This window comes from Physeter macrocephalus, unplaced genomic scaffold (assembly GCF_002837175.3).
Source record: "Physeter macrocephalus isolate SW-GA unplaced genomic scaffold, ASM283717v5 random_58, whole genome shotgun sequence".
NCBI classification, from domain to species: Eukaryota; Metazoa; Chordata; class Mammalia; order Artiodactyla; family Physeteridae; genus Physeter; species Physeter macrocephalus.
Window position 1 is genome coordinate 6,398 of NW_021145336.1, and position 14,173 is coordinate 20,570.

At 51.7% G+C, this 14,173-nt stretch overlaps 2 protein-coding genes across 5 annotated transcripts; both read left to right on the forward strand.

The window, feature by feature from the left end:
* Positions 1 to 376: 376 nt before the first annotated feature.
* Positions 377 to 7,584, forward strand: BLVRB (biliverdin reductase B; the record flags this gene model as incomplete). Its single annotated transcript, XM_028483597.1, has 4 exons — positions 377 to 560; positions 700 to 789; positions 2,067 to 2,195; positions 7,323 to 7,584. Coding segments are annotated over 4 exons (561 nt in total), but the record flags the coding sequence as incomplete, so codon positions are not given.
* An 838-nt stretch (positions 7,585 to 8,422) lies between these two features.
* On the forward strand, positions 8,423 to 13,849 carry SERTAD3 (SERTA domain containing 3). Of its 4 annotated transcripts, none has more exons than XM_028483607.2 (3): positions 8,423 to 8,741; positions 9,422 to 9,560; positions 12,580 to 13,849. In XM_028483607.2, the coding sequence occupies exon 3, from the start codon at positions 12,586 to 12,588 to the stop codon at positions 13,180 to 13,182; it is 597 nt and encodes a 198-aa protein (XP_028339408.1). In that variant the 5' UTR covers positions 8,423 to 8,741; positions 9,422 to 9,560; positions 12,580 to 12,585; the 3' UTR covers positions 13,183 to 13,849. The 4 variants fall into 4 exon arrangements, with proteins under 4 accessions (XP_028339408.1, XP_028339409.1, XP_007128148.1 ...); XM_028483608.2 differs by having other exon boundaries at positions 9,427 to 9,560; XM_007128086.4 differs by lacking the exon at positions 9,422 to 9,560.
* The last annotated feature ends 324 nt before the right edge of the window (positions 13,850 to 14,173 follow it).

Sequence of the window (14,173 nt, forward strand, 5' to 3'; positions counted from 1 at the left end):
TGGACAACCTTTGGGCAGCTCATGTCCTTCTCTGTACCTCAGCTTGCTCCAGGACCATGGATGGAGGGCATAGACCAGTGTGATGCCAGGCATTAACCCTTTAGTTGCCGGAGGGTGGAGAAGTCGCAGGAGTGGGGAGTGACGGGAAGAAGAGACCCTTGGAGGCATCAGAGCAGGTTATTTATGAACCGACATCAAGGTATCACCTTATTTTAACAACCAGCTGGATATCAACTGTGGGTGTGCCAGCGAAAATGTTTGAAGACCATCGTCTCAGAACAGGGGACCTGCGGGATGGATTTGGGGGTTCATGGCACCCTCCAGGACCCGGCCCCTGGAGGCTGGGAGTGCCAGCCCACAAGCCGACTGACCTGCCTCTCTGCCCCTCTTTGCAGGCTATGAGGTGACAGTGCTGGTGCGGGACACCTCCAGGCTGCCCTCAGAGGGGCCCCAGCCGGCCCACGTGATAGTGGGTGACGTTCGGCAGGCGGCTGATGTGGACAAGACTGTGGCAGGGCAGGACGCCGTCATCGTGCTGCTGGGCACCGGCCATGACCTCAGTACTGGGCCCCCCCTCTGCCCACGGCCCACCCCTGCACCTCGGCCCCCAGCGCCACCCCCGCCCCCAGCCCCACCCCTGCCACCGCCGCCGCCGCCACCGCCGCCCACCAGTGACAGCCACTCTCTGTCTTCTCTAAGGTCCTACCACAGTGATGTCCGAGGGTGCCCAGAACATTGTGGCGGCCATGAAGGCCCACGGCGTGGACAAGGTCGTGGCCTGCACCTCGGGTGGGTGGCGGGGTCGTAAGGGTGGGTCTGAAGAGTGGGGGATAGGTACTGGACAGGCAGCCCAGGGGCTCCTACAAGGCGGCATTAGAGCCGCTCCAAGTTACTGTGTATTTATTGAACACCACCCGAGTGCCTGAACGTTGCTGGATGAGGCCAGAGACACAGTACAGCCCTGGGCCCTGCACTCATGGTTCTCACAAGGAGGAGGGAAGTGGCAACAGAGCCATCATCAAACAGTGACCAGTCAGGGCCAGGGTTGGGGGAAGCACAGGCAGAGAGGTCAAGGCCAGGATTCGGGGGGAGCCTAGAGGACTCTGGGGGCCCAGAGGGGTGCCTGACTCATTCTGGAAAAGGGTCAGGGAGAGAGCATCACAGAGGAAATGACAGAGCTGTGTATACACAGGCCAGGTCTTTACCCTCACAGAGCTCCCAATTTATGAGGAGACGGTATTAAACAAATGGTTGCCCGGAATAATCTGAAAGGAAGGCTGCAGAGTGTGTAACAGGAGCCGTTAATGCTAACAGCATTTATTGAGCTCTTATTGCGTGCTCGGCACCATCTGAGTGCCTTACAGATGAACGCCACTTAATCCTCTCAAAACTCCTTTGAGTAGTACTCATATTCACAGTGGAACATAGTAGGTGCTCAGTGAAGAGTAGCTGTTCTTATTGCTTCCTAGCTAAGGGAGTGGAGGCACAGAGAGGCCCATCACCTTACCCGAGATCACACAGCCTGTGGCTGGCAGAGCTGGGGTGTGGAACCGCACTGTCTCCGTGGTCCACACTCCTCACCTTTGTTCCGTCACACATTGTCTCCCAGGGGAGGGAGGTGACATGAGGGAGCCGTGGGAGGATAAGGGGACTCCAGGCAGAGGGACCAGCATTTACAAAGGCTGTGAGGTGGGAGGGAGTGTGGCTGCAGCAGAGCGAGTGAAGGGGAGAGTGTTGGGTGGTGAGGTCAGGTGGGGCCTCGTGGACCTGATGGGGCCTTTGCTTTTACCCTGAGTGAGATAGGGTCACAGATGAGTCTGACCCCTCTGGCTGTGCCAGGGGAACAGAATGTGGGGGGGCAGGGGCAGGGAGACCAGGGAGGAGGCTGCTGCCATGGCCTAGGCAGGAGGTAACAGTGGACAGGAGCAGGCAGGGTGAGAAGCCTGAAGAAACTGGAGGGCAGTAGTGAGCCCCCGTAGGGGTTGGTCCTGGCAGGAGACCTGCGGGCTATGGGCCTGGCCCGGCTGTCCTCAAGCCTTGGCTGATCCTGCCCTGTGTCCCCCCAGCCTTCCTCCTGTGGGACCCGTCCAAGGTGCCCCCAAGACTGCAGGATGTGACTGATGACCATATCCGGATGCACAAGATACTGCAGGAGTCGGGCCTGAAGTACGTGGCTGTGATGCCACCACACATAGGTGAGTGGGTGGGGACCCAGCTGCAGGGTTACCACCAGCCTGCCCCCTCCTGTCCTCTGTCGACATTCACTGGGCCTTCCCTGGCCAGCTGAAAATTGCAAACCTTCCTCCCACACTTTCTATGCTCTTTGCTGCTTGATTTGTATCTCCTTTCTAACATACTTTTCAATTATCTCTGTTGTACAAACTATCCAAAATTTTAAAACGTAAAGCAAAAACCCTCATTTATGATGACTCTCTCAGTACTGGGAGCTGACTAGGCTCTGGGGGCACTTCTTTTTTTTTTTTTTTTTTTTTGCGGTCCGCGGGCCTCTCACTGTTGTGGCCTCTCCCACTGCGGAGCACAGGCTCCGGACGCGCAGGCTCAGCGGCCATGGCTCACGGGCCTAGCCGCTCCGCGGCATGTGGGATCCTCCCGGACCGGGGCACGAACCCGTGTCCCCTGCATCGGCAGGCGAACCCCCAACCACTGAGCCACCAGGGAAGCCCTGGGGGCACTTCTTGCTGGGGTCTCGCATGCCATTGCTCAGTAGCTGGCAATAGAATTGTGTGGAAGGAAGCCACGACAAGGCTCGTGGTAGGTGCGGACTGTCTGTCCCTGGAACACCTGCATGTGCTGCCTTTCCTAGCGTCAGATCTCTCAGGGCTGCTTCCGCTGTATTCTCTTCATTAGAAGCAAGTTATGGGACTTCCCTGGTGGTCCAGTGGTTAAGACTCCACGCTCCCAATGCAGGGGGCCCGGGTTCGATCCCTGGTCAGGGAACTAGATCCCACATGCATGCCGCAACTAAAAAGATCCCACATCCCGCAACTAAGACCTGGCGCAGCCAAATAAAATAAATACATAAATAAATAAATATTTTAAAAAAAAAGAAGCAAGTTATACTGGGGCTGCCCCACGTTCAACGGACAGGGACTTATGCTTCACATCGTCTCTTTCTTTCTTTCTTTTTTTAAACCCATTTATTTATTCATTTATTTGGCCACACCATGCAGCATGCAGGATCTTAGTTCCCTGATCAGGGATTGAACCCATGCCCCCTGTTCTGGAAACGTGGAGTCCTAACCACTGGACCACCAGGGAATTCCCTCGTTTCTTTCTTTATCTTGACTTACCGCGTGTCTCCCACACTAGAATTTTGAAGTCTGAAGTTTTGTTTGAAGCACAGATTTTGTCTTGTTTTGATTACAGCTGTGTTCCTAGTGCCTAGAACAGGGCTTGGCATGTAGTAGATGCTCAGTAAATATTTGTCCCATGAGCTAATACCGGGGGAGATGCCTCACCTCCAGATGGTGCTGCGGAGGGAACCACACCCTCTTTTCCCCTCCCAGGTCTGGAATCCACATTGAGAGAGAGTCAGACCGAGGGAGAGATGCATTTACAAATGTCTCTTGCATAGGAAGTGTGTGCCTGGCCACGATTACAAGTACCAATGAGGTAGTCTCTGCTCTCATGAGGCTTACGTTTCTAGCGGGGGAGACAAATGAAATAGATGATCTATATTACTGTTGGGTCGTGCTACACTGAATGAAGAAACCATAAAGTTCAGTGAAGGAACTTCCCTGGTGGCGCAGTGGTTAAGAATCCGCCTGCCAATGCAGGGGACACAGGTTCGATCCCTGGTCTGGGAAGATAACACATGCCGCGGACGAGCCGCGGAACAACTAAGCCCCTGCACCACAACTACGGAGCCTGCGCACCACAGCTACTGAAGCCCGCACGCCTAGAGCCCGTGCTCCACAACAAGAGAAGCCACCGCAATGAGAAGCCCACTCGCCACAACTAGAGAAAGCCCTTGTGCAGCAACAAAGACCCAACGCAGCAAAACAAAACAAAACAAAAAAACTCGGTGAAGAGAGTAAGCCTCGGGGCTTCCCTGGTGGCGCAGTGGTTAAGAATCTGCCTGCCGATGCAGGGGACACGGGTTCGAGCCCTGGTCTGGGAAGATCCCACATGCCGCGGAGCAACTAAGCCCGTGCGCCACAACTACTGAGCCTTGTGCGTCTGGAGCCTGTGCTCCGCAACGGGAGAGGCCGTGACAGTGAGAGGCCCGCGCACCGCGATGAAGAGTGGCCCCCGCTCGCCGCAACTGGCAAAAGCCCTACACAGCAACGAAGACCCAACACAGCCAAAAATAAATAAATAAATTTAAAAAAAAAAAAGAGAGTAATCCTCAGCTATAAGCAGAGGCTCTCTAAGGAGATGGCCCTTCCCCCAGATACTCACCTGATTCCCCCCCTCAGGGGACAAAAATAAATAAATAAATTAAAAAAAAAAAAAGAGAGTAATCCTCAGCTATAAGCAGAGGCTCTCTAAGGAGATGGCCCTTCCCCCAGATACTCACCTGATTCCCCCCCTCAGGGGACTACATTCAATGTCCTGGCTAAACCATAATGGAAAAGAATATTAGAAAAGAATGTGTATATGTGTGTATATATATATATATGTTTAAAAAAAAAGACACCAGGCCTGTTATGTTTCATGCTATGAAAAACATTTTTTTTAAAAAAATGATTGTTCCAGGTTAAAGGTGACATGGCGACTGAACTGGATCCTGATTTTGAGGGGAGGGGGAGGTCAGAAGATATTTTTTGGCAGTTGGGGAAATCTGAATATGGGGTGGATTCTAAATGATGTCTCTTGCATAGGAAGTATGTGCCTGGCCACGATTCCCCTCAGGGGGAATCAGGTGAGTGTCTGGGGGAAGGGAGCACATTCTGGGATAAGGGAACCGCAGTGCGGATGCCCGAGCCAGGCATTTGTATCTCCTTCACATTTGCCTGCCTGCTGGATGAGCACTTCTGCTGTGCCCTCTGCCTTCTGCTTGGAGAAAGACGAGCCCTGCACACCTTACAGAGGTTCAAGTAAGCTCATCGTTGAGGTTCAATTCAGGATTCTTGTTGAGATGAGAATCCTAAGCTCTGAATCAGTGGTGAAGCGGCATGGTGGAGAAGCCGGGCAAAGTCCCAGCCCCAGCACTTTGTGGACTTAAGGCCCGTGGCCTCTGAGCCTCAGTTTCCTCATCTGTAAATGGGGTTCATGATATTACTTCTTGACTTCCCAGGTTTGAAGTGAATATCCAGAGAGATCATGCCTAAAAATTATTTAACACAAAGTTGTTTTTTTTAGTTCTTCTTTCTTTGAATATTTATTTTTTTAATTTTTTTTCCTTATTTTTTTTTTTTTTTTGGCTTCATTGGGTCTTAGTTGCGGCACATGGGATCTTTGTTGAGGCACGCGGGGTCTTTTTCGTTCTGGCACGTGGTCTGCTCGGGCTGCTCTCTAGTTGTGGCCTGCGGGGTTTTTCTCTTCTCTAGTTGTGGCGCGCAGGCTCCAGGGCGCATGGGCTCTGTAGTTTGCAGCACGCCGGCTCTCTCGTTGAGGCGCGAGAGCTCAGTAGTTGTGGCGCGCGGGCTTAGTTGCGCTGCGGCATGTGGGATCTTAGTTCCCCGACCAGGGATGGAACTCGTGTCCCCTGCATTGGAAGGCGGATTCTTTACCACTGGACCACGAGGGAAGTCCCAGTCCTTTTTTTGTACGTGTATGAAAACTTTGAAACCTCCAGAAAAGTTAAAGAAATTAAAGGTTTGTGAATACCCATAAACCCTTCATCTAGGTTCACTTGTTAACATTTTGGCCTTTTTGCTTTCCCTATCTATCTATCTATCTATCTATCCATGCATCTAATGTGTATGTGTATATATGTGAATACATATGTAATGTGTATATATTTTTAAAATAAGTGTGTATTTTTATATTTTTCTGTTTCTTTTTCTTTCTTTCTTTCTTTTTTTTTTTTGGCTGAACCATTTGAAAGTAGGTTGCAGACATCGGCACACTCTACTCCTAGAACCTCTTGATAGGCATCTTCCAAGAAGAAATATTTGGATACGAACCACAGTACTGTTATCGCACCAAGGGAATTGACATTAACTCTACCACATCATTTAGTATCCAGCCCATATTCAGATTTCCCCAACTGCCAAAAAATATCTTCCAACCTCCCCCTCCCCTCAAAATCAGGATCCAATCCAGGATCGTGTGTTGTGTTTAGTCGCTATGTCATATTTAACCTGGAACAATCCTCCATATCCTTTTTTTTTTTTTTTTAATGTTTTTCATAACATGAAACATAACAGGCCTGGTGTTTTTTGTTTGTTTTTTTTTTTAGCATATATATATACAGTCTTTCTAATATTCTTTTCCTTTATGGTTTATCCCAGGACATTGACTGTAGTTCCCTGTGCTATACAGTAGGACTTTGTTATCCCAGGTGTCTTTTAAAATATCCCACGTTCTGGATTTCTGTAGTTATTTTATTACAGACTCAGATTAAAAATTTTTGGCAAGATTGCCACATGGGTGAGGGTGTGTGTTTCTTATTGCACATGATTCCAGGTTGTCTCTGCGCTGGTATGCTGCATTTGATCCCTAAGTTAAGTTGGTCGCTGTCAGAATACAGGCGCTAGATGCCCTGGTAACAGCCAGGTCATGGTGGGGGAGGGCGAGGGGGGCACAGAGCAAATGTAGCCTTTGCCACTGTGAAGTCACCCTCTGCAACCATGGGACATAACTTCCTCTCTCCAAGACTCAATTTGCCCACTTGTAAAATAGAATTAATAATAGTTCCTAGCCCATTCTCTGCTTTATTTCTCACCATCTAACATATTGTCTATTTTACTTTCTTATCTTATTAGTTGCCTTTTCCTAGTGACTGTCTGAATGCTGAGGGCAGGGATTCATATCTGTTTTGTCCCTTTCAGTGTGCCCAGCACCTGACATATAATAAGTCATCAATAAGAATTTGGCGAATGGGACTTCCCTGGTGGTACAGTGGTTAAGACTCCGCGCTTCCACTGCAGGGGGCAAAGGTTTGATCCCTGGTCAGGGAAGTTCTGCATGCCGCGCCAAAAAAAAAAAAAAAAACTCACTTAGCGAGTGAATGAAGTAAAGGCTACAGGTTAGTGCCCTGCACATGGGAAGGGTTTCATACATTGTTGGCTCTTATACCATCTGGGCTGGGCACACTGTAGACACCCTGGGATGATCATTGAAGTGATCACATGTTGGTTGCAGGAGGGGAAAGGACATCTGATTTACCCAGACCCTTTGTCTTTAACTTGCAGGAGACCAACCACTGACTGGGGCCTACTCAGTGACCCTGGATGGACGAGGGCCCTCGAGGGTCATCTCCAAACACGACCTGGGCCACTTCATGCTGCGCTGCCTCACCACTGATGAGTACAATGGGCACAGCACCTACCCCTCCCATCAGTACGACTAGGGCTCTGGCCCCGTCCAGGAGGACAGCATCCCAGGAAATAGAGAACAAAGGAAGGGAGCAATAAAGCTTGAGCCAAGAGCTTCAAGTTATTTTAGAGTACCCACCTCTGTGACTCTTCCTCTCTCTGGCTCTATCTGGGTGTCTCATTGTCTCTGTCTGCCTCTGTGTGAGATTTTCTGGGTATTCATTCATTCATTTCCTTGCTTGGTCCTGTGCTGGGGACCCGGTGGTGACTGTGAGGACCCAGTGGTGACCCTGCCTTCACAGATGTCACAGTCCAGTGGGGAAGACAGCCCCTTCCCCTGTCAGTGACAACACAGAGTGGCCAGGACTCTGATAGAGGAAGTACAGAGGGCTGAGGGACCCACCTTGAGGAGTGAGCAGGGTTCTGTGGAAGAGAGGATGTCCCACCTGAAACCTCGTGTGGTGAGAATGAGCCAGGAGAAGGTTCTAAGGAATGATAGCATTCTGGGCAGAAGATACCACATGAGCAAAGGCCAGGAGGCTGAAGAGCACATAGCCCCTTTGAAGAACTAAAATCTATCCCCTACAGTTAATAACACTTTGCTCAGAGGAGAGAAGCAACCAGCCCCAAGAGGCTGTTCAGAGGACACTAAACTGTCCAGGGTCATTGTAGAAAGTTTAAGCTTTAGTCTAAGGTGTTGTGCAAGGAGTGGAGCAGGGGAGAGGTGGGGAGGGGACAGTCAGGTTTGTGTTTTGTAAAGCTTCCCTTGGCTACTGTGTGAAGGTGGGTCAGAGGATGAAAGAGTGGAGGCTGGGAACCCAGGGGGTGCCCAGAGGCAGAGAAGGGAGATTGGGCGGGAGGGAGGCTGAGTGGACAGTTCGTTGGGGAGGGGAGGGGAGGGGAGGGAGGCATCCAGAAGGAAGCCTAGGGCTATATCCTGGAGATGGGGTTTTACGGGGGCCACCCTGAGGAGGAAACCCTGGAGGAGCAAGTCTGAGAGGGGGAAGGGGAAGAATTGCCCCTTCCTCATCATGTCCCTCTTTGGAATTTACCTTTGTTCCCTAGAAACACCTTTCCCAGGCCTGAGCAAGCCAGTGCTCTCTCCCCTCCATACCATCCCCCGCCCCGCCCCCCCCAATCCATTCCAATCATGTACTGCTTCTGCAGACAGCTGGATGACTTGGTTAACACATTCCAACCGATGAGAACTGGTCTGAGGAGCCTTAAACCTTCCTTCCCAGGGGTGGCCTGGAGAAAACTGCCTCCTCTGCCCCTTGGTGACAACTTGTTGTGGAGGTGAGGCAATGCTGGTTCAGGCTTTCAGGGCACTAGCACTGTTTTATTTCTTCCCTCTTTATTTCTTTCTGTCACATTGTCTGGGCATTTAACAAACTTTCACTGAGTGCCTGCTTTGTGTCTAGCTCTGTGCTAGGTGATGCTGTGGACCAAGCAGTGGGTGACTGAGATAACCTTGGTACATGTCCTCAGGAGGCCCACAGTCCAGACAGAGACAGCCCAGGACCAAGATGGGGGAGGCAGGGGCAGAGGAGTCAAGGCCAAGACAGAGAAAGCACAGGACACCATGGGAGTCCAGAATGGGTCCTAACTCATCCTGGAGCCTCAGGGAGGGCTTCTGAGAGGATGAATCCTTTGAGATGAGTTCTGATGAGAATTCTGGGTTCTGGGAATTGAGGGTGTATTTTCAGGATGGGGAAGCAAATTTAAAGATCCAGAGGCCTTCTATTTTTCTCATTTTTAAGAACTTGTTATGTACCTGGGATTGTTGTAAACACTGGGGATAAGGCAGGAAGGAAAACAGAACTCTGTGTTCTTGGTGGTGGAGAGCACTTGAAGCCATTTTAGAAAACCTGAAAGTCAATCGGTGTGGCAGGATTGCTGGGAGCAAGGAGGAGTGTGTATCAGGCCAGACCTGAAGGGCTTTGAGGCAAAAATATGAGTTTGGACTTTGTCCCCAGCACAGTGGGGAGCCATGAACCAGTTTCCAGCAGCAGGGGTTGCCACCCTGAGAGAGGAAGGATGGGGCGTCAGGAGGATGTATGAAACACCACCATAGGACACGCTGCGGAAAAGTCCTTATAAGAAGAAAGCCGCGGGGTAAAGTGTGGGGGGCAGAAGGACAGGGGCGGTGAGGGGGCGGGGTTGCGATCGCCCAGGCAACATAGGCCACGCCAAACTATTGGCTGGTCTTCAGTGCGTCATCCTCCTCCGCCCCGCAGCGTCCGCCCTCGGAACCCAGGGGGCGCGGCCTCAGCGAGAGGCTCAGCCCCGCCTGTCCGGAAAACGGGTTGGAGTGGGGAGTGCGAGCCACTCTTGTTCCGCGACGCGGTCCAAGCTGGTATAAAGAGATCGTAGAGAGCAATAATGACGATATCGGAGCAAGGATAGTAACTGAGTTGAAAGAAACAGCGTGGATATCCCCTCCACTCTAGAGACATGGCCCCGCCTCCCAGCGAGTTGCAATCCTTTAAATGGTCCGCGGAGCAAGGGAGGGGAGGACCGGTGGGGCGTATCCTGGCGACGGCCTGGTGGCCCCGCCCAACTAATCCTCGCCCCGCGGCGGGCAGCACTCCAGCCAATCGTGGTTCGCGGCTCGGCTCCCGGGCTGAGCTGGGTGGGCCTGAGGCCAGACTGAGAGTCCCCGGGGAGGTGAGCGAGGGCCCTACCCAGCACTGGAGGGTCGCAAAGCCGCGGGCGTTCCCGGAGGTGGTCATTGCGAACCTGGTTAGCTGAGGTGAGGTGTGGCTGCCTGGTTTGGGATCTGCTTTGGGTTGCGGGAGGTGGAGGCGCGCCTCCGAGAGTTGCGGAGGCGGGGTACTGGCGGGAGTAGGGGGCGCAGATTAAGGGGAGGGTTAGGGACCGGAGTTTCGAGATCCTGGACGGAAGGCGGAGTTTGGGGGGCTGGATCTTCAAGTGAAGGGAGTTTGAAGCTGGGACATGGGGTGTTTGGAGAAGCAAGAAAACTAGAGAAGGAACTTTTAGGGCAGGAAATCTGAAGATTAGGACAATTCGGGCCTCCGGGACGGGTTGAATTCGGGGTTCTAGTGTTCAGGAAAAGGTGTGAGGGGTTGGGCTGGGACCCCAGGCATTTGGAGAAGCGCGAGAGCTAGGGGCAAGGACTCTTGGTCTCCAAGACGCCGTGTCGGAGAGGGGGTGCTGGGGAGAGTTCCCTGTCAGGTATTGGAGCCACAGGGGGAGACTGGAGGTGAAGTCGAGAAGCGTTTGAAAGACGGGAGAATAGGGGAAGTTGACGCGAAAAGGTCTCAAAATTGAGATACCTAGTGTCCCGAACGGAGTGCGTCGTAGAGCATTTGTAAATCTTTGAGCATTGTGTTGGGGTCTGGGTCTCTGGACCCGAGGGCAGTTTGAGGGGAAAATCCAAGACCTTCTGCGGTCCAAAGAAAAGCAGTTTCACAGCCAGAGTCTGGAGTGGGGGAGGGGTGTTCTGGGCTTGGAGCTCAGACCCTCCGCCCTGGAGGCGGTGGAGGGCGGGGCTCGGCAGGCGCCCGGCCACTGGACGTCCGGGTTCCCTTCCCCCACGTACTGCGGGCCCCTCTGCGCATGCCCTGGGGGAGGGCGGGGAAGGATAGTCCCTGCGGCGTGCGGAACCCTCCGGGAATTGTAGTGCGTGCTCAACGTCAGTGCCATGTACCTGGCGGCTATTGGCCCACATTTCCCAGAAGCCTCTGGGCCAAATTGGGGCGTGTCTGAATGCCGAAAGGAGACTCCGTAAAGGGGCGGGGCCTGTAGAGGGCCGACGTCTGGTTGGATGGGCCGGTAGGGGCGGGGCTTGGCTTGAGTCGAGTTCTAACAAGTTTTTCTGCGGGGCGAGCCCCGGGAGAATCTGAAGGCACCCGCGAGGGCCTGAGGAAGGTTCCTTCACTGTCATTGGGCGCGCTCCCAAGTTAGTTAGCGAGAGGGCATGGACAGAGAAACATCTTCCCTGTGAAAGAAGAGTGTCCATAGATAGGTTCCCTTATAGGGCTCCAGGTGGCTGGAATATAGTAGGCACTCAAAATATCGAATGAATAAATGGCAACTAACTCTTGTTCATTAAGTGTGTAATGTCACATTACTTCCCGAGATCACACAGCTGAGCAGTGTGAAAGGGAGAATTCAAACGCAGGATTTTCTGCTTTGAGGCCAGGTCTCTGTACTCAACCCCTGTCTTGTGTATGTCACATTTGAAGAAGGGTATTGTGGAAAGAACAGCTTTAACATTTAGGGGAACTTGAGTTAGTATCCTCATCTTGCAGATGAGGTTGAGTCTCAAGGAGGTAAATTTACTATTTGAGCCCACATGGGCAAGTAAGTGGGATTCAAACCCAGCTGTTTAAGTCCAGATCTTGTTTTTTTTCTTTTTTTTTTTTTTTGATGTGGATCATTTTTAAAGTCCTTACTGAATTTGTTACAATATTGCTTCTGTTTTATGGTTTTCTTTTTTTTTTCTTTTTTTTGGCCGCGAGGCATGTGGGGGTCTTAGCTCCCCAACCAGGGACCGAACCTGCACCCCCTGCATTGGAAGGCGAAGTCTTAACTACTGGACTGCCAGGGAAGCCCCCCAGATCTTGTTTTCTTTTCTTTTCTTTTTTTAAATTAATTTATTTATTTTTGGCTGCGTTGAGTCTTCGTTGCTGTGCGCAGGCTTTCTCTACTTGTGACAAGCGGGGGCTACTCTTTGTTGTGGTACATGTTTCTCATTGCTGTGGCTTCTCTTGTTGCGGAGCACAGGCTACGGGCCCATGGGCTTCATTAGTTGTGGCACGCAGGCTCAGTAGTTGTGGCTCACGGGCTCTAGAGCGCAGGCTTAGTAGTTGTGGCGCACAGGCTTAGTTGCTCCGCGGCATGTGGGATCTTCCTGGACCAGGGCTCAAACCCGTGTCCCCTGCATTGGCAGGTGGATTCTTAACCACTGTGCCACGAGGGAAGTTCCAGATCTTGTTTTCTTAATCATATACATTTACTCTCCTCCTTAGCCTTGTGGGATTCATGCTATCTCCATTTTATAGATGCAGAAACTGAAGTTTGGATCATTACAAATCAACAACAACCATGCAGGAGATTCAGGGTTTGAACTAGCCCTGGTGTGTCTAACTTGCCCCTCTTCTCTCCACAGGGCATCATGGTAGGAGGCTTGAAGAGGAAACACTCAGATCTGGAGGAGGAAGAGGAGGATGAGAAGTGGGACTGGGGTCCTGCAGGCCTGCGGAGCTACCAGCAAGCCCTGCTCCGTATCTCCCTAGACAAAGTCCAGCGAAGCCTGGGCCCCCGAGCACCCAGCCTTCGCAGGCATGTCCTCATCCACAATACCCTCCAGCAGCTCCAAGCTGCACTTTGCCTGACTCCTGCACCTGCCCTGCCCCCAGAGCCCCTCTTCCTGGGCGAGGAGGACTTCTCCCTGTCGGCCACCATCGGCTCTATTCTCAGGGAGCTGGAGACCTCCATGGATGAGACCGAGCCCCCTCAGAATCCAGTGGCTCCCCCAGGCCCCCAGAATGAAGTGCTGCCCCAGCCCGATCCAGTCTTCTTAGAAGCTCTGAGCTCCCGATACCTGGGGGATTCTGGCCTGGATGACTTCTTCCTGGACATTGACACATCTGCAGTGGAGAAGGAGCCTTCACTGGCCCCACCAGAGCCTCCTCACAACCTTTTCTGTGCCCCAGGGTCCTGGGAGTGGAATGAACTAGATCACATCATGGAAATCATTCTGGGATCCTAAAACTTTGATGGCGGGGGGGCCCTTCCTCATCGCAGCCTTGGTGGGCTGAATCCCTGGATGCAACTCTGTGTGTGTGTGTGTGTGTGTGTGTGTTTTGATGGGGGCTCTAAGAAGTAGCTGTGGCCTCCTTCTTCCCGTTTCAGGGTTCCAAACTGTCTCGCATGTACGTGTGTGTCTGGTTATCGCAACCTTCTGTGAAGGTGGGTCTTCCTGAATTAATTTATCTTTTCCAAATGCCTTAATGAGACTCTGTTTCTGGGAGTCTGGTTTCCCACTTCCACCTTTCTTCTGCCTTTCCCTCCATTTCCTACTCCCCTTGTGTCCACTGGGGCCTCAGGGAAGATAGTTTGGGCCTGTCAAAGGATGACAGGGATGTGCGCCTGATTGCTATGGAAACCCAGCCTCTGCCTCTTGCACCTCCAGGTAATGGGAGGGGCTGGCCTCCTCCCCACAGGCTGAACCCCACCTCCTTCACAGGACCGCAATCCAAGCAGCCTCCTGATTCATGACCAGGCCGGACCACGTGCAATAGGGTGGAAACCAAACTGCTCCATGCCACATTATTTAAAAGAAAGGCGGGTTTTGTGGTGCTTTTTTGTTTCTGTTTTTGTTTTTTGATTGTTTGTAATGATTTTTTTTTTTTTTTTAATAAAAGTACTTCGGAAGGAGTGGTGTTGCCTAAAGTTTCTAAACTTCAGTGGGTCAGTGGGAGGGACCTGGTAATTCCCCTAGACTCCTGTACCCCTTCTCTGTCAAAGGTAGGACAGGTATATTATTAAACATAATATTTATTGAATGCTTTTTAAGAGCACTGTTCTACCTACTTTATTTGAATTAAGTCATCTAATCCTCATGATTATACAGAAAGAAATACTGTTACCACGTTTTACATAGGAGGAGCTTGAGGTTCAGAGAGGCCAAGTCACTTGCTCAGGGTCACACAGCCAGGAAGAATGAGGACCAAGGAGCTGGAACTCAAATTCAGTCTACC